The 16,567-nt window shown below is 37.4% G+C and overlaps 1 protein-coding gene across 1 annotated transcript; it reads right to left on the minus strand.

Moving 5' to 3' along the window:
• Nucleotides 1-3,832: 3,832 nt before the first annotated feature.
• Nucleotides 3,833-15,608, minus strand: LOC115439416 (cilia- and flagella-associated protein 251-like). Its single transcript, XM_030163256.1, has 6 exons — nt 14,372-15,608; nt 5,595-5,695; nt 4,742-4,813; nt 4,605-4,659; nt 4,471-4,507; nt 3,833-4,370 (listed from the first exon to the last, which is right to left on the minus strand). The coding sequence occupies exons 1-6, from the start codon at nt 15,345-15,347 to the stop codon at nt 4,349-4,351; spliced, it is 1,263 nt and encodes a 420-aa protein (XP_030019116.1). The 5' UTR covers nt 15,348-15,608; the 3' UTR covers nt 3,833-4,348.
• Nucleotides 15,609-16,567: the final 959 nt, after the last annotated feature.

The raw sequence follows: 16,567 nt of genomic DNA on the forward strand, positions 1-16,567 counted from the left end.
ATAGTGGGTGGAGGCCCTAGTGTATACACAACACACTGACCCTTAGTGTGGGAGATGGAACTGACTACTCCCTATATTCAAGACACTGCAATCAAAAATACAGGCATTAGATGGTCTGATAAAATCTAAAAGATGAGCTTTAAATGAGTCTTACTGGGGTCTTACTGAGTCCCCAGTAAGACATTACTGAGATATGAGTCTTACTTCATATCAAATACCACATTAGCCCTAATTTTCTGATGCAACAAGATGTTTTAAGAACTCCTGTGTAATTTTTTTTAAATTTTCATCCAGCCCCCCCACCCCCTCACCCCAAAAATAACTTTTTTAACTCTGAAAATCTCCACTTTCACAGCTCCTCCACTCTTTTGTCCAGTGCAATGTATAAATATGTTCATGATGGGCCATTGAATGATCTTGTCAGTGCCATATTGTATCATAAGAGTACTTTGCACAATGAAAAGTCTAATGTCAAGGTCATGTTGTTGGTTAAAGGTCACCAAAATGCCTTTTTTTTTTTTTTTTTTTTTTTTTTTAAATTCATACCATTCCGACATTTTATCACATATGTCCTAAGTTCTCTTCCCTCTGGTTTCCTGGTGGGATCCCCCAAGGCCTTTGGCCCTTTCAAAGACACATTACAGACAAAATATTGCAACATGTACATTCCATTTGAATTTGTCGCCATTAGTGTGGGGGGAAACACTAGCACACAGTTTGCCGAGAATCACTAACACTTCATTCATTCATTCATTTTCTGAACTGGCTTTGTCCTCACTAGGTCGCTTGGAGCCTATCCCAGCTACTTATGGGCGAAGGCAGGGTACACCTTGGACATTTCGCCAGTTCATTGCAGGACATGAGTTACTGTTTGTTCAGTATTGTCAGCCTTGTAAATCTAAGCTGGATTTTCCTGACCAAGGAAAATAAAATTCTCACTTTGTGCAGTTATTTACACCTGGCTTTTCTGCCTCCGTCCATAATAATTTACATTATTTAGACTAAATGTCATCTAAAATTAACGTTTATTTGCAACATAGTATAGCAAACTATTACATGATCAAAAACAATTAATTTTAGCCAAAAAAAAAAGTCTCCATTTTGAATGTCTGGGGTCAACAGAAATTTGTGATGTTAAAATGGGGTCACAAACTAAAAAAGGTTGGGAACCACTAGATTAAAGCTTGAAATCCCCACTTCAGTCACATCTTGACAGTTTCCTTTCACATCCTCTGTGTTGTTGTACAAAGGCAAAAAGACAACATTTGTGCCACTGAACTAGGTATAGACCTGACTATAAATCACTAAGTTGTGGATTTAGGAAACACTCTCTTAAAACCCAAAACCATGTCTTTATAGTTTTAGTAAGTCCGTTTAGTCCTATTTTAAAACCCCACACAGCCAAACAGTAATCTGCATCAAACCTCTGCCGTGCACATTACGGTGTTCTTTAATTGTGTGGATAAGCCGAGTGTTTTTATTTAGTGTTAAATCTGCAAACTGACACCGGAGAGCCTTGGCCTTTCTGCCTGGATGAGGCTGTGCTTGCAGCTCCTGGTAATGTGAGCTACTGCAATGTATGTCTGTGGAGCTTATATGATAGAGTTTCAGCTGCTCAGCTTGTGAAGACCCTCAGCAGGGACTCCCACGAGAACATCTATAATAACACCACTGGGATTTTTTTTTTTTTTTTTTTTTTTTTTTGCAAGTAAAAAAGATGCTACACGATATGACAGCTTCCAGGACAGAACCACAATTTCCCATTCGTATCAGTTTCCAATCGACAGAGAGAAGTCTGCGATAAACAGAGTGAAACTTAAAGTTAAAAAAAAGAGTTTGTTCCTGGTAATGTTTACTGTGATTGTCTGTGTTTGGACCAACATCATTCCCGGTAGTGTTCTGAAAAACAGGTTTTTTGGCCTTCAAAGTGGTTCCACCTCGTTACTCTATTTATGTTTGTTTGTCCTTCTCAAAATAAAGAAATAAGGGCAAGGAACACTGACAGGAAAAGGGCAATATGACCGTCCATTGGCACAGCTTTCTTTATACACTGGGGGTCAGTTTCATTTCTTGCATTCTTGTGAAAATACATAGGTGTTAATTTTCATCATGAATTTGTGCTTTTTCTGTCATTGTAAGGGGAAAATCTTCCAAAACTTTTTAGTTATAGTCCTGAGAGGTCAATGTGGTGTGTCTCTAAGATACAAATTTACAACATCACATAATGAAATGACATAAAATCTAAAACCCAATTCCAAAAAAGTTGGGAAACTGTGTAGAAATGTGAATAATGTCATAAATCCAACCCCTCTACTTTGGAACTGCCTGCCCGAGGAGATAAGGCTTGAGGAATCGGTGACATCTTTTAAATCACATTTAAAACACATTTTTATAGACTTGCTTTTATGTAATGTTTGTTCCTTTTTAATTTTTAATTTTAATTTTTAAATTTCATTTTTATCCTTTTTGATTATTCATTTACATTCTCATACCTGATGTTGTTTTATCTCATTTCTTCATTTTTTGCATTGATTTGACAGCATCATGTTACGTTGTCCCTGCCCTCTTTACTCCGATTTACTTAATGTATTCGAAGTGTCATGTTTTTTGCATTTGTTGTACACATCTCTCTTATTGTGTTGCTTCTGGTTTAGTGTTTTTACTTGCTTCTGGTATCTTGCTGTTGTGCCCTCTGCTTTAGCTGTCAAAGCACTTTGTAAACTTTATTTTTAAAGGTGCTATGTAAATAAAGTTATTATTATTATTATTATTATTATTATTATTATTATTATTATATTCACAATAGAACATAGAGAACATGTGCATGAGAAAATGTATGAATGATATTTAATGTACGTATACAGTTCTCCCAAAAAAAAAAAGGCTATTCTGAATTTAATTGAGGCAAAACATCTCCAAAAAGTTGGGACTAGACCACATTTACCACTGTGTAGCATCTAGTCTTCTTTTGACAACAGTCTGTAAACATTTGAGAACTGAGGAGACCAGTTCCTGGAGTTTTGAGAAATTAATATTGTTCCATTGTTGTCTGATATAAGATTATAGCTGACAACTTTTGGGGAATGTATAAACCCCTGGCAAAAAAAAAAAAAAAAGTTGAAAAAGTATGTCACAGAAGTAAGCTAAACATTTTGTGTGAACCATTCCAAGTAACTGAATTAAAAATTTGACACAGATACTTAATAAAGATTCCTGAATTAATTATACCTCCAAATATCACAAGTTTCATTGTAGCTAAAAATGTGACTTACACTTACTTTCACTTCAGCTGAGAAACTAAGCAGACAAACAGAAGGTTCTATCAATATTTTCCCACTGAAGGGTCAGTAAAACCCTGACTCTGTCTGTGTTGATTCAATGATACACCTGAAGGAGACAATTGGCCTACTTCTTCACTGATAAATAAAGATAAAGTTCTTTGTTTTCCCTTGACACACAGGGCAGGACCTCATGTGATCGCCTCCTGGCTGGAACATTAACAGCCTGTACTTATTGTCTCTATTCAATGATTGTGATCACTGTTATTATAAGCGAAGAAATCCCAAATATATGCTAATGCATGTATTGTAGTAAATAGTTGTAGTGCCTTTTATAGAAAACAACCCAGGGAATGTTTGGGCTCGTTCACTGTTGTTAGCTTTAATATATGGACTTTTGCAATGTAAGGTTTTGCAGTTTTAGTCCGTATAACCCATAAATACATGATGTAATTTAACTGTGCTCAATGGAAGCTCAGAAAAATTAGCATTAATCTATTTAGTACTGAATATATTACACAAAAAGGGAAAAAAAATCCACATCACACGACAATCCACAATAATGTAGACGTTGTTACTGTATTACCAAGTGTTTATTGTAACAAAATCAAAGAACCTATAATGTGACGTCCCACTGTAATCCACAATGATGGGTGGTAATATATCGGCAGCGTTCTCCATCTTCTTTCCAGTGCATTTATACAAACTGGCCTAGAAACATTTTTGCTCAACTAAACACTTTTACAACAATGGTCCTACAAAATAAAGAGAAAAAAAAAAACAAAGACAGAGCAAAAAGTATTGATGGTTCAGTCATGTTGCAGTAAAAATGTGCAATTGGTGGTTCATTAATAAAGGGAAATTAGACAGGGCTTTTCAAAGTGACTTTTTTCAGGTCTCATTGTAACAAAAAAAAACTTAAGTTAAAACATTTCTATTCAAGGTTTAAAGCTGTCAAAGTCACTGACAAGCTGTAGATGTTGAAGCTTCATATTGCAGGTGAATACGTCCATCTTGGACTGCCTGATGCAACTGAAGGATGGTGTCGAACAGCACCATCTCCTGGACGCTCAGAGGAGAGAAGAAACAGTCCTGCAAAAAAAAAAAAAAAAAACCCTCAGAATACCCCAAGAACACACACATATTATATCCACGAACATGACAGTGTGTTGTGAGAAGTGAGGAGTCTTACTGAAACAGGGTGCCGGTGATTTCATCGACAAAACCACCTGAGTAAAGAAAAATGCTGACATTAAACCAGGACAAAGATAAAAGAAAGTATACAAGGTGTGGTATCTAATATGAGTTGTACAAAATGTACGCTACCTGGAGTGCAAATTGTATCACACAGGATGGGACAGACATAGCAGGAAGCACATTCCTGGAACAGAACCAAGTTTCATGTAAATAGACCAGAAAGTTATTGTTTATCATCCGAAATATTTTACACTGAGGGTGTTTACTTGACACTGCTGACACTGATCTGACTCATCTCCATCTTCACAGGGGCAGTTGTCACAGTTAGTAGCGCAGTGCTAAGGACATAAAGATAATAAAAGCGCATGATTACTTTTAAAAATAAACATGAAATACAATCATATAAGCAGGATCCATTTGCACACTGTAAAAAATGACTAGAATTAACACCAAAATGTTGTAGAATGTAGAATGCAATATTAAAAAAAACTAAGTGAAAATACAATGCAAAGTCATTTATTTGAAAAGAATTGTGTGTTAACAATTAAATCAAATATAGCTGTAGTTTTTACAGGATGAGTATGTGAACAAAACCAGATTTTTATGTAGAAATGATGTATTTCTATTATTTTGAGAAAATAAAGATGTAAATTGAAAAACAATGTGCCGTTTAAATTGCAAGACGACAATGTTGAGATGACAGCCTATTTGCTTTTTTTGCTTTTTTTTTTTTTTTTTAATAAAAAAGTAATAAAAAAGTAATCATTTAACAATATAACATTTTAAATGCATGAAGTAGTGGGTGGCTATGGCTCAGTTGGTAGAGCGGGCCCAATGACCAAAAGGTTCGTGGTTTGAATCCTGGCTCTGAGTGACCTTACAAGACACTGAACCCTAAATTGCTCCCAGAAGGTGTATGAAATACGTTATATAAGTGCAGCCCATTTAAATCCAATGTTAACTATACATGTTTAAAATGTTAAATCCACATGGTACTCCATAAATATGTTTACAGTTTGATGTATTTTTTACAGTATTGTTCTGCTAACCACAGCTGCCAGTTTTTTTCTGTAAAAACAACAGGTTCCTTTTTTTACAGAGCATAAGTGCATATGTTACCTCACAGATGGTGCAAATGCTACACAGAGAGCCTGAGCTGTAGTGTGGCAGTTCAACGGCAGCGGGCTCTTCTTCGATTGTGGCGTTATCTTCAGCATCATCTGTAAAAAAAAAAAAAAAAAAAATAATAAGAATAGTAATAATAATAAGTCAGCAGAGATTTAAGGATATTTGAGTTGTTGTGAACAGGTTTCCAGTAAAAGCACATGCCACATAGATTAGATTAGATGAGATTTTATTGATCCCACAACGGGGAAATTCAATTATCACGGCAGCAACAGAATAAAGTGCAAGAAAAAGTGTGCATGAATAAAGATACAGTAAAAAATAATAAAAACAAAAGTAATAAAACTATACAGATTATACACATATTTACAACAGAATGGAGTGGAAGTGCAAAATGTCAGACTGATAGCTGTAAACACTAAGCATTCAGAACCAGGGATTTAGATGAAGAACACTTTTACTCAAGCTAAATAAATGAACTAAAAAGAAGGAAAAAGCAAGTGTAAAGAGTGTGTGTTACTGTAGTGCACTTTGACTCAAACATCTTTAACCCTCACTTCATCAGTCTTACAGTTGTTCTGCTAACATGTCAAGCTGATCACATGTTTACATCTGCTGCCACTGGTTTTCTACTCCTGAGCTCATATTTCTGCTCTTACTGTAGTCATCATATGAGACTTTAACCCTTTAACCCCTAACATGTCTGTGGTGAGCATTCTGAATGCATGATTTATTCTAAATATTCTTTAAAAATTGACTGTTTGTTCAATAGGAAAAATTCCAATAGACCTTATTCTTTCCATAGACATCTGAGCATGCTCAGTGCACCCCTTGTTGCCTGTGTAATATGGGGCAAAACACAGAGCAGTGAGTGAGAACGACTCACTATAATAATAGACAGCTTGGGCTTTTTTTTTTTTTTTTCTCACACTGTTTTCCTTATGGTTTTTTGTTTTTACATTTGTTTGTAGCATTGTGGTGATTTTCCTTTATGTTTTTGCTGTGTTTTTACCAAGTTTTAACCATGTAACTGCTTTTTGGAGTTCAACCAGGTACCAAAAAGCAGCTGGACTGATTTATATATACAGGGTGGGGAAGAAAAATTTACAGTGAACATTTAGTTGTTTTTTCTCAGCAGGCACTACGTCAATTGTTTTGAAACCAAACATATATTGATGTCATAATCATACCTAACACTATTATCCATACCTTTTCAGAAACTTTTGCCCACATGAGTAATCAGGAAAGCAAACATCAAAGAGTGTGTGATTTGCTGAATGCACTCGTCACACCAAAGGAGATTTCAAAAATAGTTGGAGTGCCCATAAAGACTGTTTATAATGTAAAGAAGAGAATGACTATGAGCAAAACTATTACCAGAAAGTCTGGAAGATACTATTAAAGAAGAATGGGAGAAGTTGTCACCCCAATATTTGAGGAACACTTGCACAAGTTTCAGGAAGCGTGTGAAGGCAGTTATTGAGAAAGAAGGAGGACACATAGAATAAAAACATTTTCTATTATGTCAGTTTTCTTGTGGCAAATAAATTCTCATGACTTTGAATAAACTAATTGGTCATACACTGTCTTTCAATCCCTGCCTCAAAATATTGTAAATTTTGCTTCCCCACCCTGTATATTAAAAAACAGAGAAAAAAAAATAAAATACTGGGCCTAAATTCAAATACTTGTTGTTCTGTGTTCCAGTTCACAGTTCACGTTCAACATCCTAAGTCTCTTATTGATGTAAATGCTGAGTGCCTTATTTAGTAAAAACCTGCCAAACTTGGACTTCCGGTTATGGCGGCCACGTAGGAAGACGCATCTCGCGCTGCTCTTTCCTGGGTGCTACAATTTCTACAAAAAAGATGTCATTTTTGCTATGAGGCTTCATAACATAGTGCTAGTGTGGTTGCTGTAATGCCGAAGGTTGGAAAGTTGAGCAAAGATAAGAACAAAGCATCAAAGCAGCCGAAGCTAACTGACTACCAAGTTCGTGGTGAAACACAGAAAGCTAATGACGATATGGCAGAACAGGGGGCTAATGGAGTCGGAGAACTTGTCGATGCCAAAATGGATACTGTATTGGCTGCAATAAACTCAATGAAAACGGAATTTTCGACCAAATTTGATGGGATTATGGCGGCGATAAATGCTATGGGAAAGGAAATAAACGACTGCTCTGAGCGAGTGTCACAAGCTGAGATACGTATATCCAGTGCCGAAGACGAGGTAGCTAACCTGCAAGCTAAAGTAAACAAGCTGGAGTCAAAAAACAAAACTCTGGAAGAGAAGCTTCTGGACTTGGAAACCAGATCTCGTTTGAACAACCTGAGACTTGTAGGACTACCAGAGGGAGCTGAGGGCCAGGACACATGCTCTTTTTTGGAGAAATTGATTCCAGAGCTGCTGGATTCTGTAACTCTACGAACCCCAGTGGTAATTGAAAGGGCACACCGAATCGGACCGATGAGGGACAGCAAAGCGCCGCCGAGAACACTAATAATGAAGTTTCTCAACTACAAGGATAGGATGTCAGTATTGACCGCTGCACGGGCTAAAAAGGAGATCCGGTACAAAGACCAGCAAGTCAGGTTCTACTCAGACTTGGCTACGGGAATACACCAACTGAGGAAAAAGTTCGACCCGGTCCGGCAGGAGCTGCGCAATCTAGGGATCCGACATGGAGTGATTCACCCTGCCAACCTTTTGGTAACTTATAAAGGACAAACTCGCACTTTTAAGACCCCAGACGAAGCACAAACGTTCATAAAGAAGATCCGGGAAGATGCCGCGGACAGTTAAATGACGAGGAACAATAACGGTAATGCAAGTACATGAGACTGTGGCAATGTGCTGTATTTGAAGGATGGTGCTATAACAGACTAAAACGATCCAACCTCACTGTCTGATACAATAATTAGCAGATAGGACGAGCTTTTCACATAACCATGCACATGTAAAAAAATATATGGACTAGAATTTATATTTCATATTAAAGTTCCATCTATCCCAATCTTAAAACATACATTATAATAATTTGGTATATTTTATAAGGGGAATAAAATCTGTAACTGTTATGAGGTGTAAACTTAAGACAAGATAAGTTAAGTAATGATTCAATAGGAACAGCAGCAGCAGAGATTTGTTAGTTTAGGGGAAATAGGAAGTGGATTGACTGATCCTCACTAAGTGTGGAACTGTCGCTAGCGATAACGGGAGACAAGAGATTTTTTGGGGGGGCTCCCACAACTGTGGGCACGAGGGAAATGTTCAAGTTCACAATGTTGGATGTAGTTCTAACATCCAGATATGTTATGCTTCTCAATAAGTTTATTTCTTTATGGCAAGGTAATCTACTATTTTCCATTTGGAATGTCTCAAGGAGTAAATCTTAAGTTTGTTTCTTGGAACTGTAGAGGTCTGCAGCAACTTAGAAAAGTCAAACAAGTCATGAATAAATTAAAAGATATAGACGCTAAAATTGTATTTCTACAAGAAACTCATCTATTAGAAGAGGATAATAAAAAGATTAGGAGGAGGTGGCAGGGTAGTGTATTTACAGCGTCATTCTCATCCCAGGCCAGGGGAGTTATGACCCTTATTCATAAAACCGTACCATTTCAAGTAAAAGATGTAATCAAAGATAAAAGGGGAAGATACTTAATAGTCCAAGGTTCCCTGATCTCAGAAAATTTAAATTTAGTGAACCTGTATGGTCCTAACATAGATGATTCAAAATTTTTCATAGATTTGTTCCTTATGCTATCAACACTAGCGGGACAACATGTAATAGCCGGGGATTTTAATTGTACGTTAAACCCCAACATGGATAGATCCACAGGAGCAGATCAATCACACAACAGGTGTAGAACAGTAATTAACCGCTTCATTAAGAAAATGAATCTGTTGGATATATGGAGAGAATTGAAACCAAATGCCAAAGCTTACTCCTGTTTTTCAAACAGGTTTCAGACTTATTCCAGAATAGATTATTTCTTAATTTCCTCAGAACTACGATCAAAAACTCCAAAATGTTTTTATGATAATATTGTGATCTCAGATCATGCACCATGTTGTTTGATGTACATAGATAAAAAATTGACAAAAGACCCGCCTAGATGGCATTTTCAGCATAAATGGTTACAAGATGAAGAATTTGTAAAATATATAGGAAAACAGATAGATGAGTTTTTTGAAATTAATACTACACAAACATCTGCGGGAACAAAATGGGAAGCATTTAAAGCCTTTCTCAGAGGACATATTATTAGTTATACTGGGTCAAAATCAAAGAAGGCTCGTGAGGAAAGACTGCAGCTGGAACAGAAAATAAGGATTCTCCAAGAAAAAGTTAATGAGAATAGTAACCCACAGTTGGAAAATGATTTACTAATTTTGAGAGCTGAATATGACAAAATTTCTGCCTCTAGAGCAGCTTCTAGTCTTTTAAGACTAAGGCAAACATTCTATGAGCAAGGCGATAAATCAGGTAAAGTATTAGCATGGCAGATTAAACAATTAGAAACCAAAACATCAATCACAACCATTTTATCCAATGGCCAAATTATAGTGGATCCTCAAGAAATTAATGATGCTTTTAGAGATTATTATGAGGGATTATATGATACCAATAATGAAACAGACTTACCAAACCTGAATAGATTTCTAGAGGAACTATCTATACCCAATATCCCAAATGAAATAAAAAAAGATCTAGAGCTAGAAGTTACTAAAGACGAAATAGAACATGCTATCGATAATATGAAGTCAGGGAAAAGGGCTGGACCAGATGGTCTCCCAATAGATCTGTATAAAACATTTAAAGATAAATTGCTAACACCGCTTTTGGAAATGTTTTTAGAGGCATTTTACAATGGCAGTCTCCCAACTTCTATCAATAATGCCTTAATTATTTTACTTCCAAAACCAGGTAAACCCTCTAACAAATGTGAAAACATGAGACCCATTAGTTTGTTAAATTCTGATCTTAAGATAATATGTAAGCTCTTAGCAAAACGCTTACAAAAGCTATTGCCAAGTATTATTGATAGAGACCAAAATGGTTTTATAATGGGAAGACAAGGTTTTCACAATGTGAGAAGGATATTGAATATTATTCATGCAAATAAAGAAATGCCTGACACAGCACTTCTATCATTAGATGCCGAAAAGGCCTTCGATAGGGTTAAATGGCCTTATCTTTTCAGGGTTTTAGAAAAATTTGGGTGTGGAAATAACTTCATAAAATGGGTTCAGGTGATATATAAACACTCTACAGCTGAAATTATAACAAATAGAAATGTTTCAAAACCAATAAAAATTAGTAAAGGATGTCGGCAAGGCTGCCCTCTGTCGCCCCTACTGTTTACACTGGCAATGGAACCTTTTGCAATAGCAGTGCGATCACATTCTCAGTTTAGTGGAATAACAGTGGGGCCGACGGAGCACAGAATAGCTTTGTATGCTGATGACGTAATTTTAATGATGACAAAATTAAATAAAACAATTCCAACCTTGTCACAGCTAATAGATGCATTTGGTGTTGTTTCAGGGTATAAAGTAATTAATACTAAATCCTCTATACTACTACTTAATGCAACTGAAAGAAAGAACCCAATCACTGAGGTAATTCAATTTAATGTTGTAGAACAATTTAAATATCTGGGAGTACAGATTTTACCAAGGCTAGAACATGTTGTCAGTGCTAACTACGAACCTTTGATGATAGAAACGAATGAATCTATTGATAAATGGATGTCATTACCAGTATCTACAATTGGGAGAATTAATATTTTAAAAATGAACATTCTACCTAAATTTCTTTACTTATTTCAAAACATTCCTCTGCCACCACCTTCAGACTTGTTTTGTAAAGTTAAAAAAATATTTCTTGGATTTATATGGAACAATAAGAGGGCACGACTTCGTTTGTCCCTACTGTATTTACCGTTTGACCGAGGAGGGTTAAAATGTCCAAATTTGATGTGGTACTACTGGGCTGCACAGCTGAGGTCTATTATGTTCTATTTTTCAAAAAATGATTCTCCTCACTGGACTGAAATGGAATCTTATGGTCTAAAATTACCTCTTCCCTTATATATACATTCAGACACAGAAAAAAGATTGCGGAAACAAGCTAAAAATCCAATTGTAAAACACGTGGTAAAGATATGGTATGATATAAAAAAATACTTAAAAGAAACATACTCCATTTCACAGTATAGTCCAATATGGGGTAATCACTTCTTCGTACCAGGTAGAGCAGATGCAACATTTAAATTATGGCACCTTAAGGGACTTAGAATGATCCAGGATCTATATAAGGTAGACTCAGATATAATGATGTCCTTTGATGAACTGAGGTCTAAATTCAAGCTAAGTAGAAAACATTTCTTCAAATATCTCCAGCTTAGAAGCTTTATTAAAGTGAATCAAGACAATACATTCACCAGACCTCCACGATCTCCGCTGGAAGAAATGCTGATAAAAGACAGTTTGAGAAAGGGTATCATATCAGAGTTTTATAATTTGCTGACATCTGGCTCATCTGAAAGCTCACAATCTAAGTTATTTGCCTGGAAAGAGGACTTGCAAAGTGAAATTTCAGATGAAGACTGGAAAAAAGCCTGTGCTGATGCCCAATCCAAAAGTATTAATACACGCCTAAAACTAATACAATATAAATGGTTAATGCGGACATATGTGACACCGGTGGAACTAAATCGATACAGAGAAAATATACTAGACACATGCACAAAATGTTTGGAACATAGAGGGACATTGTTTCACTGTATTTGGCAATGTACAAAGATTCAAAAGTTTTGGGAAGAGGTAAGAGCTATAATTGAGAAGATAATTTCAAAACAGATTTCGCTGGACCCTAAGCTTTTTCTGCTGGGCTTATATTCAGAGACACAGAATTATAGTAAAAATGAACGAACCTTTATAGACCTCAGCTTACTGTATGCCAAAAAATGTATTGCACAGTTATGGAAAAATGTTCACAGACCAAATACAGCTCATTGGATGAGACAAATGCTATCAGACCTTCCATTAGAAAGGATCACTTACATATTGAAGGCTAAACAGCACAGATTTGAGAATATATGGAGACCTTTTATTAATTATGCCAAGAATCTTGATTTAACAGATGTTCAAGTTGACTGATTGCTGTAGGCAGTACAGTTCCTACATTTTTACAAGTTTTACTTTTTTCTGAAGTATGCAATACATTTTGTATTTACTATAATTTAAAATCCACTTAGTATAGATTACCATTCAGTAATATCAGAGAAGCAAATTGTTGTTGAGTCTGTGTTCATTTGTTGGTTTTTTGTTTGTTTTTGTTGCTTTTAGAGCTAAAACAGTTTTTGGATAGGCTGTTAACTGTCGAATTGATAGTTACTGTTTTTTGTTTTTTTTTATGATCAATTGATCAGTTTGAATACTGTCCTTCAAAAAGATCAGTGCTGGATCTTGGTTGTGAACAGAGGGAGACAACTGAGGGCGCCATTTTGGACCTTGGTATACTCTGAAAACTTTTCAGTGTTTTCTGACATCTAATGGACGGTTCACCTGTCTGGGGATTAGGAAGATAATCAACAGGATTATTGGACAATATTTGGATTTAGGTTGCAGCCGTCTCTATTTATTTAATTTTGTATTTGTTGTTTTTGAGTTTAATGAAGCAAACTGACAGCATATATTGATTGTAAATGCCTGATTTTATGCTGTTAAAAAGTTAATAAAAATATTGTGGAAAAAAAAAAAAAAAAACCTGCCAAACTTCAATTCCTCTCTTTGTCTTTGTGTGTTATTCCACCTGTTTTGACCCTAAAACACACAGTAAAAGCAAAACCACTGAAGAAAAGGAACACAAGCACATACTCACAGCAGCTTTTATGACACTGAAACAGACACTTCTACAGATCTACTTTGATCTACTAATCAGAAATGTGTAATTACTTTTAAACCACTAATCATATCAATACATTTTGATATTTCAAGTACAATACAGTTTGTCATCTTTTCATGGTCATCAAATATGACCCATTTGGACGTTCAGAGGCTCTGTGGTTACCATGGAAACACCGTCGTCTTCTACAACATGGATTCACCAGTAAATCCCATGGAATTTGATAAATAAAAGTGGTTATAGATGGTTGTTTTTAAAGTGTTTTTCTTCCGTTTTGATGTAAATAACCCATGAATTTACCACGAGCTTTTATGAACATGTATATGAAGAAAGTGCATACAGAAAAATAACTGACTTTCACTGAAAAAAATTCCAAAATGCAGAAGTTAATATTAATATAAATGCTGATTATTCACTTTGGGAAGGTTAAAAGTAGAGATAAATTCAGTTACTAAGGATTAAAGTAACTCTGTTAGAGGCCCTTGTCTACAACTGCCTCTCAGTAGTTCCTTCATTGGTATTTTAGTTTTTGTTCCATTTAGTTTTGAGGCTTTTATATGTTTGTTTTCGATTGTACCTGTTCAGGATCTCAAAATAGTCGGACTGGTTCAACAGATTATCTGAGTGGTTCAGATACTGCTGTTTGCCAGCCTGCGTGCAGATAAGCCGGTCTATTTTCAGACTGTGCTGTGTGACTGTTGTTCCTATAAATGACTGATCTGTGTCACAAAAGCTCCTTCAGAGTCTGGATTCACTCACAGACTAAACACACGAGCATCATTTTCAGTAACTGTGTCATTTACTGTCTTTTCTTTAAACACATAAACTGGACTAACAGAACAGTAAAGCGTACCTCCGTCATCCTCTGCCTCCACTGTCTCCTCCTCCTCTTCTTCCTCATCTGCCTCTGTGGCCTCTGCTTCCTCTTCCACATCCTCCTCCTCCTCCTCCTCCTCCTCAACAGCTTCCTCCTCTGCAGCTTCCTCCTCCTCAGCCTCTTCCTCCTCTTCCTCCTCTGCAGCCTCCTCCTCCTCAGCCTCCTCTTCCTCCTCTGCAGCCTCTTCTTCCTCTTCCTCCTCTGCAGCCTCCTCCTCCTCAGCCTCCTCTTCCTCCTCTGCAGCCTCTTCTTCCTCTTCCTCCTCTGCAGCTTCCTCCTCCTCAGCCTCTTCTTCCTCCTCTGCAGCCTCCTCCTCTGCAGCTTCCTCCTCCTCAGCCTCCTCTTCCTCCTCTGCAGCTTCCTCCTCCTCCTCAGCCTCCTCCTCTGCAGCAGCGTCCTCCTCCTCAGCCTCCTCTTCCTCCTCGTCTGCAGCTTCCTCCTCCTCTTCCTCCTCCTCTGCAGCGTCCTCCTCCTCAGCCTCCTCTTCCTCCTCTTCAGCCTCCTCCTCCTCAGCCTCCTCTTCCTCCTCTGCAGCCTCTTCTTCCTCCTCAGCCTCCTCTACCTCCTCCTCTGCAGCCTCCTCTTCCTCCTCTTCAGCCTCCTCCTCCTCAGCCTCCTCTTCCTCCTCTTCAGCCTCCTCCTCCTCCTCCTCAGCCTCCTCTGCAGCCTCTTCCTCCTCCTCAGCCTCCTCTACCTCCTCCTCAGCTTCCTCTTCCTCCTCTTCTTCCCCATCTTCCTCTTCATTAGCCTCATCTTCCTCACCCCCATCTCCTTCCTCACCAGCACCGTCATCACCCTCCAGGTTCTCACCCTCATCTGCCATGACTTCCTCTACATACCTGGTGTGGACGTCGTTCTCGGCGTCTGCACTTGCCACGGTGCAGAGTGGGGCCTGGAGTGGGGACAGAAGCACCAGCAGGAGCCCGAGGACCCAGCCTTTCACATGTGCCATCTTGAAGAACAACTCGAGAACTTCCCCTCAACTGCTAGTCCACACTTGACAGCTGTTTCTCTTCTTTTTCTGTTCTTCTAAGAGGTTTTTTTTTTTTTTTTTTTACTTTTATAAATCCACACGGAAAGGTTTCCCTGAAGGCAGTTCAGGGAGATTATTCAAGGCTGTCGCTTCAGGCTGCAGGAGAAAAAGGGGGCGAGAAGGCCCGAGTTCCTGGGACAGACAGAGCACAGGGAACACAGAGGACACAGTGGAAACAAACCTGAGTGTGTGGTGTAGTTGTGTGGCTGCATGTGCCTGAGTGACAGAGGCACATGTCTGGGAAGAATGCTACTGATGCCCTTAACCCAGTGTATTAGAGGAGTGGGCGTGTAGATATGGCAGACAGGGGGGGTCGACAGCAACGGGGAGGGGTACAAAGAGGCCAAAGAGCATATGGAATTAGGAAGGAGGGGGAAGTTCATCCAACATGAAACTAAAGCAAAGGAATCATTAACTGGTTATGCTAAAGAAAAATTATATCAAAAAAACAAGCCTGTGTCACAACTTTTAATGTCTTTGTAAGATATAATCATGTATTCTGACACATAAAAGTTTTGTCTCGTTCTTCTCAGTAACTCAGGTCCTCCACTGCTTTTCATTTACATTATGTGTCCTATAAATGCACAAGTGAAGTTGTCATCTGATTTTATGCCACCAAACTGTAAGACACACCGGCCCTGGTTAATAAAGTTGCTTAATTTATTTAGTTTGTGCTTTTAAATCATAGTTTCAGACATGATATAATGTTTATTTTATTGTATTTTTCTTTAGTACTTGTCCTATTGAGTTTAATCTTGTTTTTTGCAACATCATATACATTTTTTCTTGTCTGACAGAGTTTTAATCATGTTTGTTTCTATTTTTTTTAATGCTATTTAGTGCTTTATATAAATGGTACAACACAAGTAAATTGATCTGAGTTTATAGTTAAATTTCGCACATATTTGGGGCTGGTTAGGTCCCAAATTTTGCTGCACATACCTGTACAAGTGAAAGCCTCACCTGCTAATTATGACAATACAATAAATTATAAAGCAGATGTAATGCAGTTACTACCTTGACAAACTAGTTAGACTAGTCTCATCATCTATTGACATGAACATGCCAGAATGATGAATGACATGGATGGAAATAGAAGGAAATGGAGAAGAAGGCAGTCTGCACATGTGTTAGATGTG

The sequence above is a fragment of the Sphaeramia orbicularis genome, chromosome 19 (genome assembly GCF_902148855.1).
Source record: "Sphaeramia orbicularis chromosome 19, fSphaOr1.1, whole genome shotgun sequence".
In the NCBI taxonomy this organism is placed as follows: Eukaryota; Metazoa; Chordata; class Actinopteri; order Kurtiformes; family Apogonidae; genus Sphaeramia; species Sphaeramia orbicularis.

Bases quoted from the DNA above. Each gene is read 5' to 3' on its own strand.
- LOC115439416 (XM_030163256.1), bottom strand. From the start codon at position 15,347: ATGGCACATGTGAAAGGCTGGGTCCTCGGGCTCCTGCTGGTGCTTCTG. The intron at 4,814-5,594 runs GTAACATATGCA...TTATGTCCTTAG, and splicing joins GCATTTGCACCATCTGTGAG to CACTGCGCTACTAACTGTGA. The intron at 4,508-4,604 runs GTAGCGTACATT...TTCTTTACTCAG, and splicing joins TGATACAATTTGCACTCCAG to GTGGTTTTGTCGATGAAATC.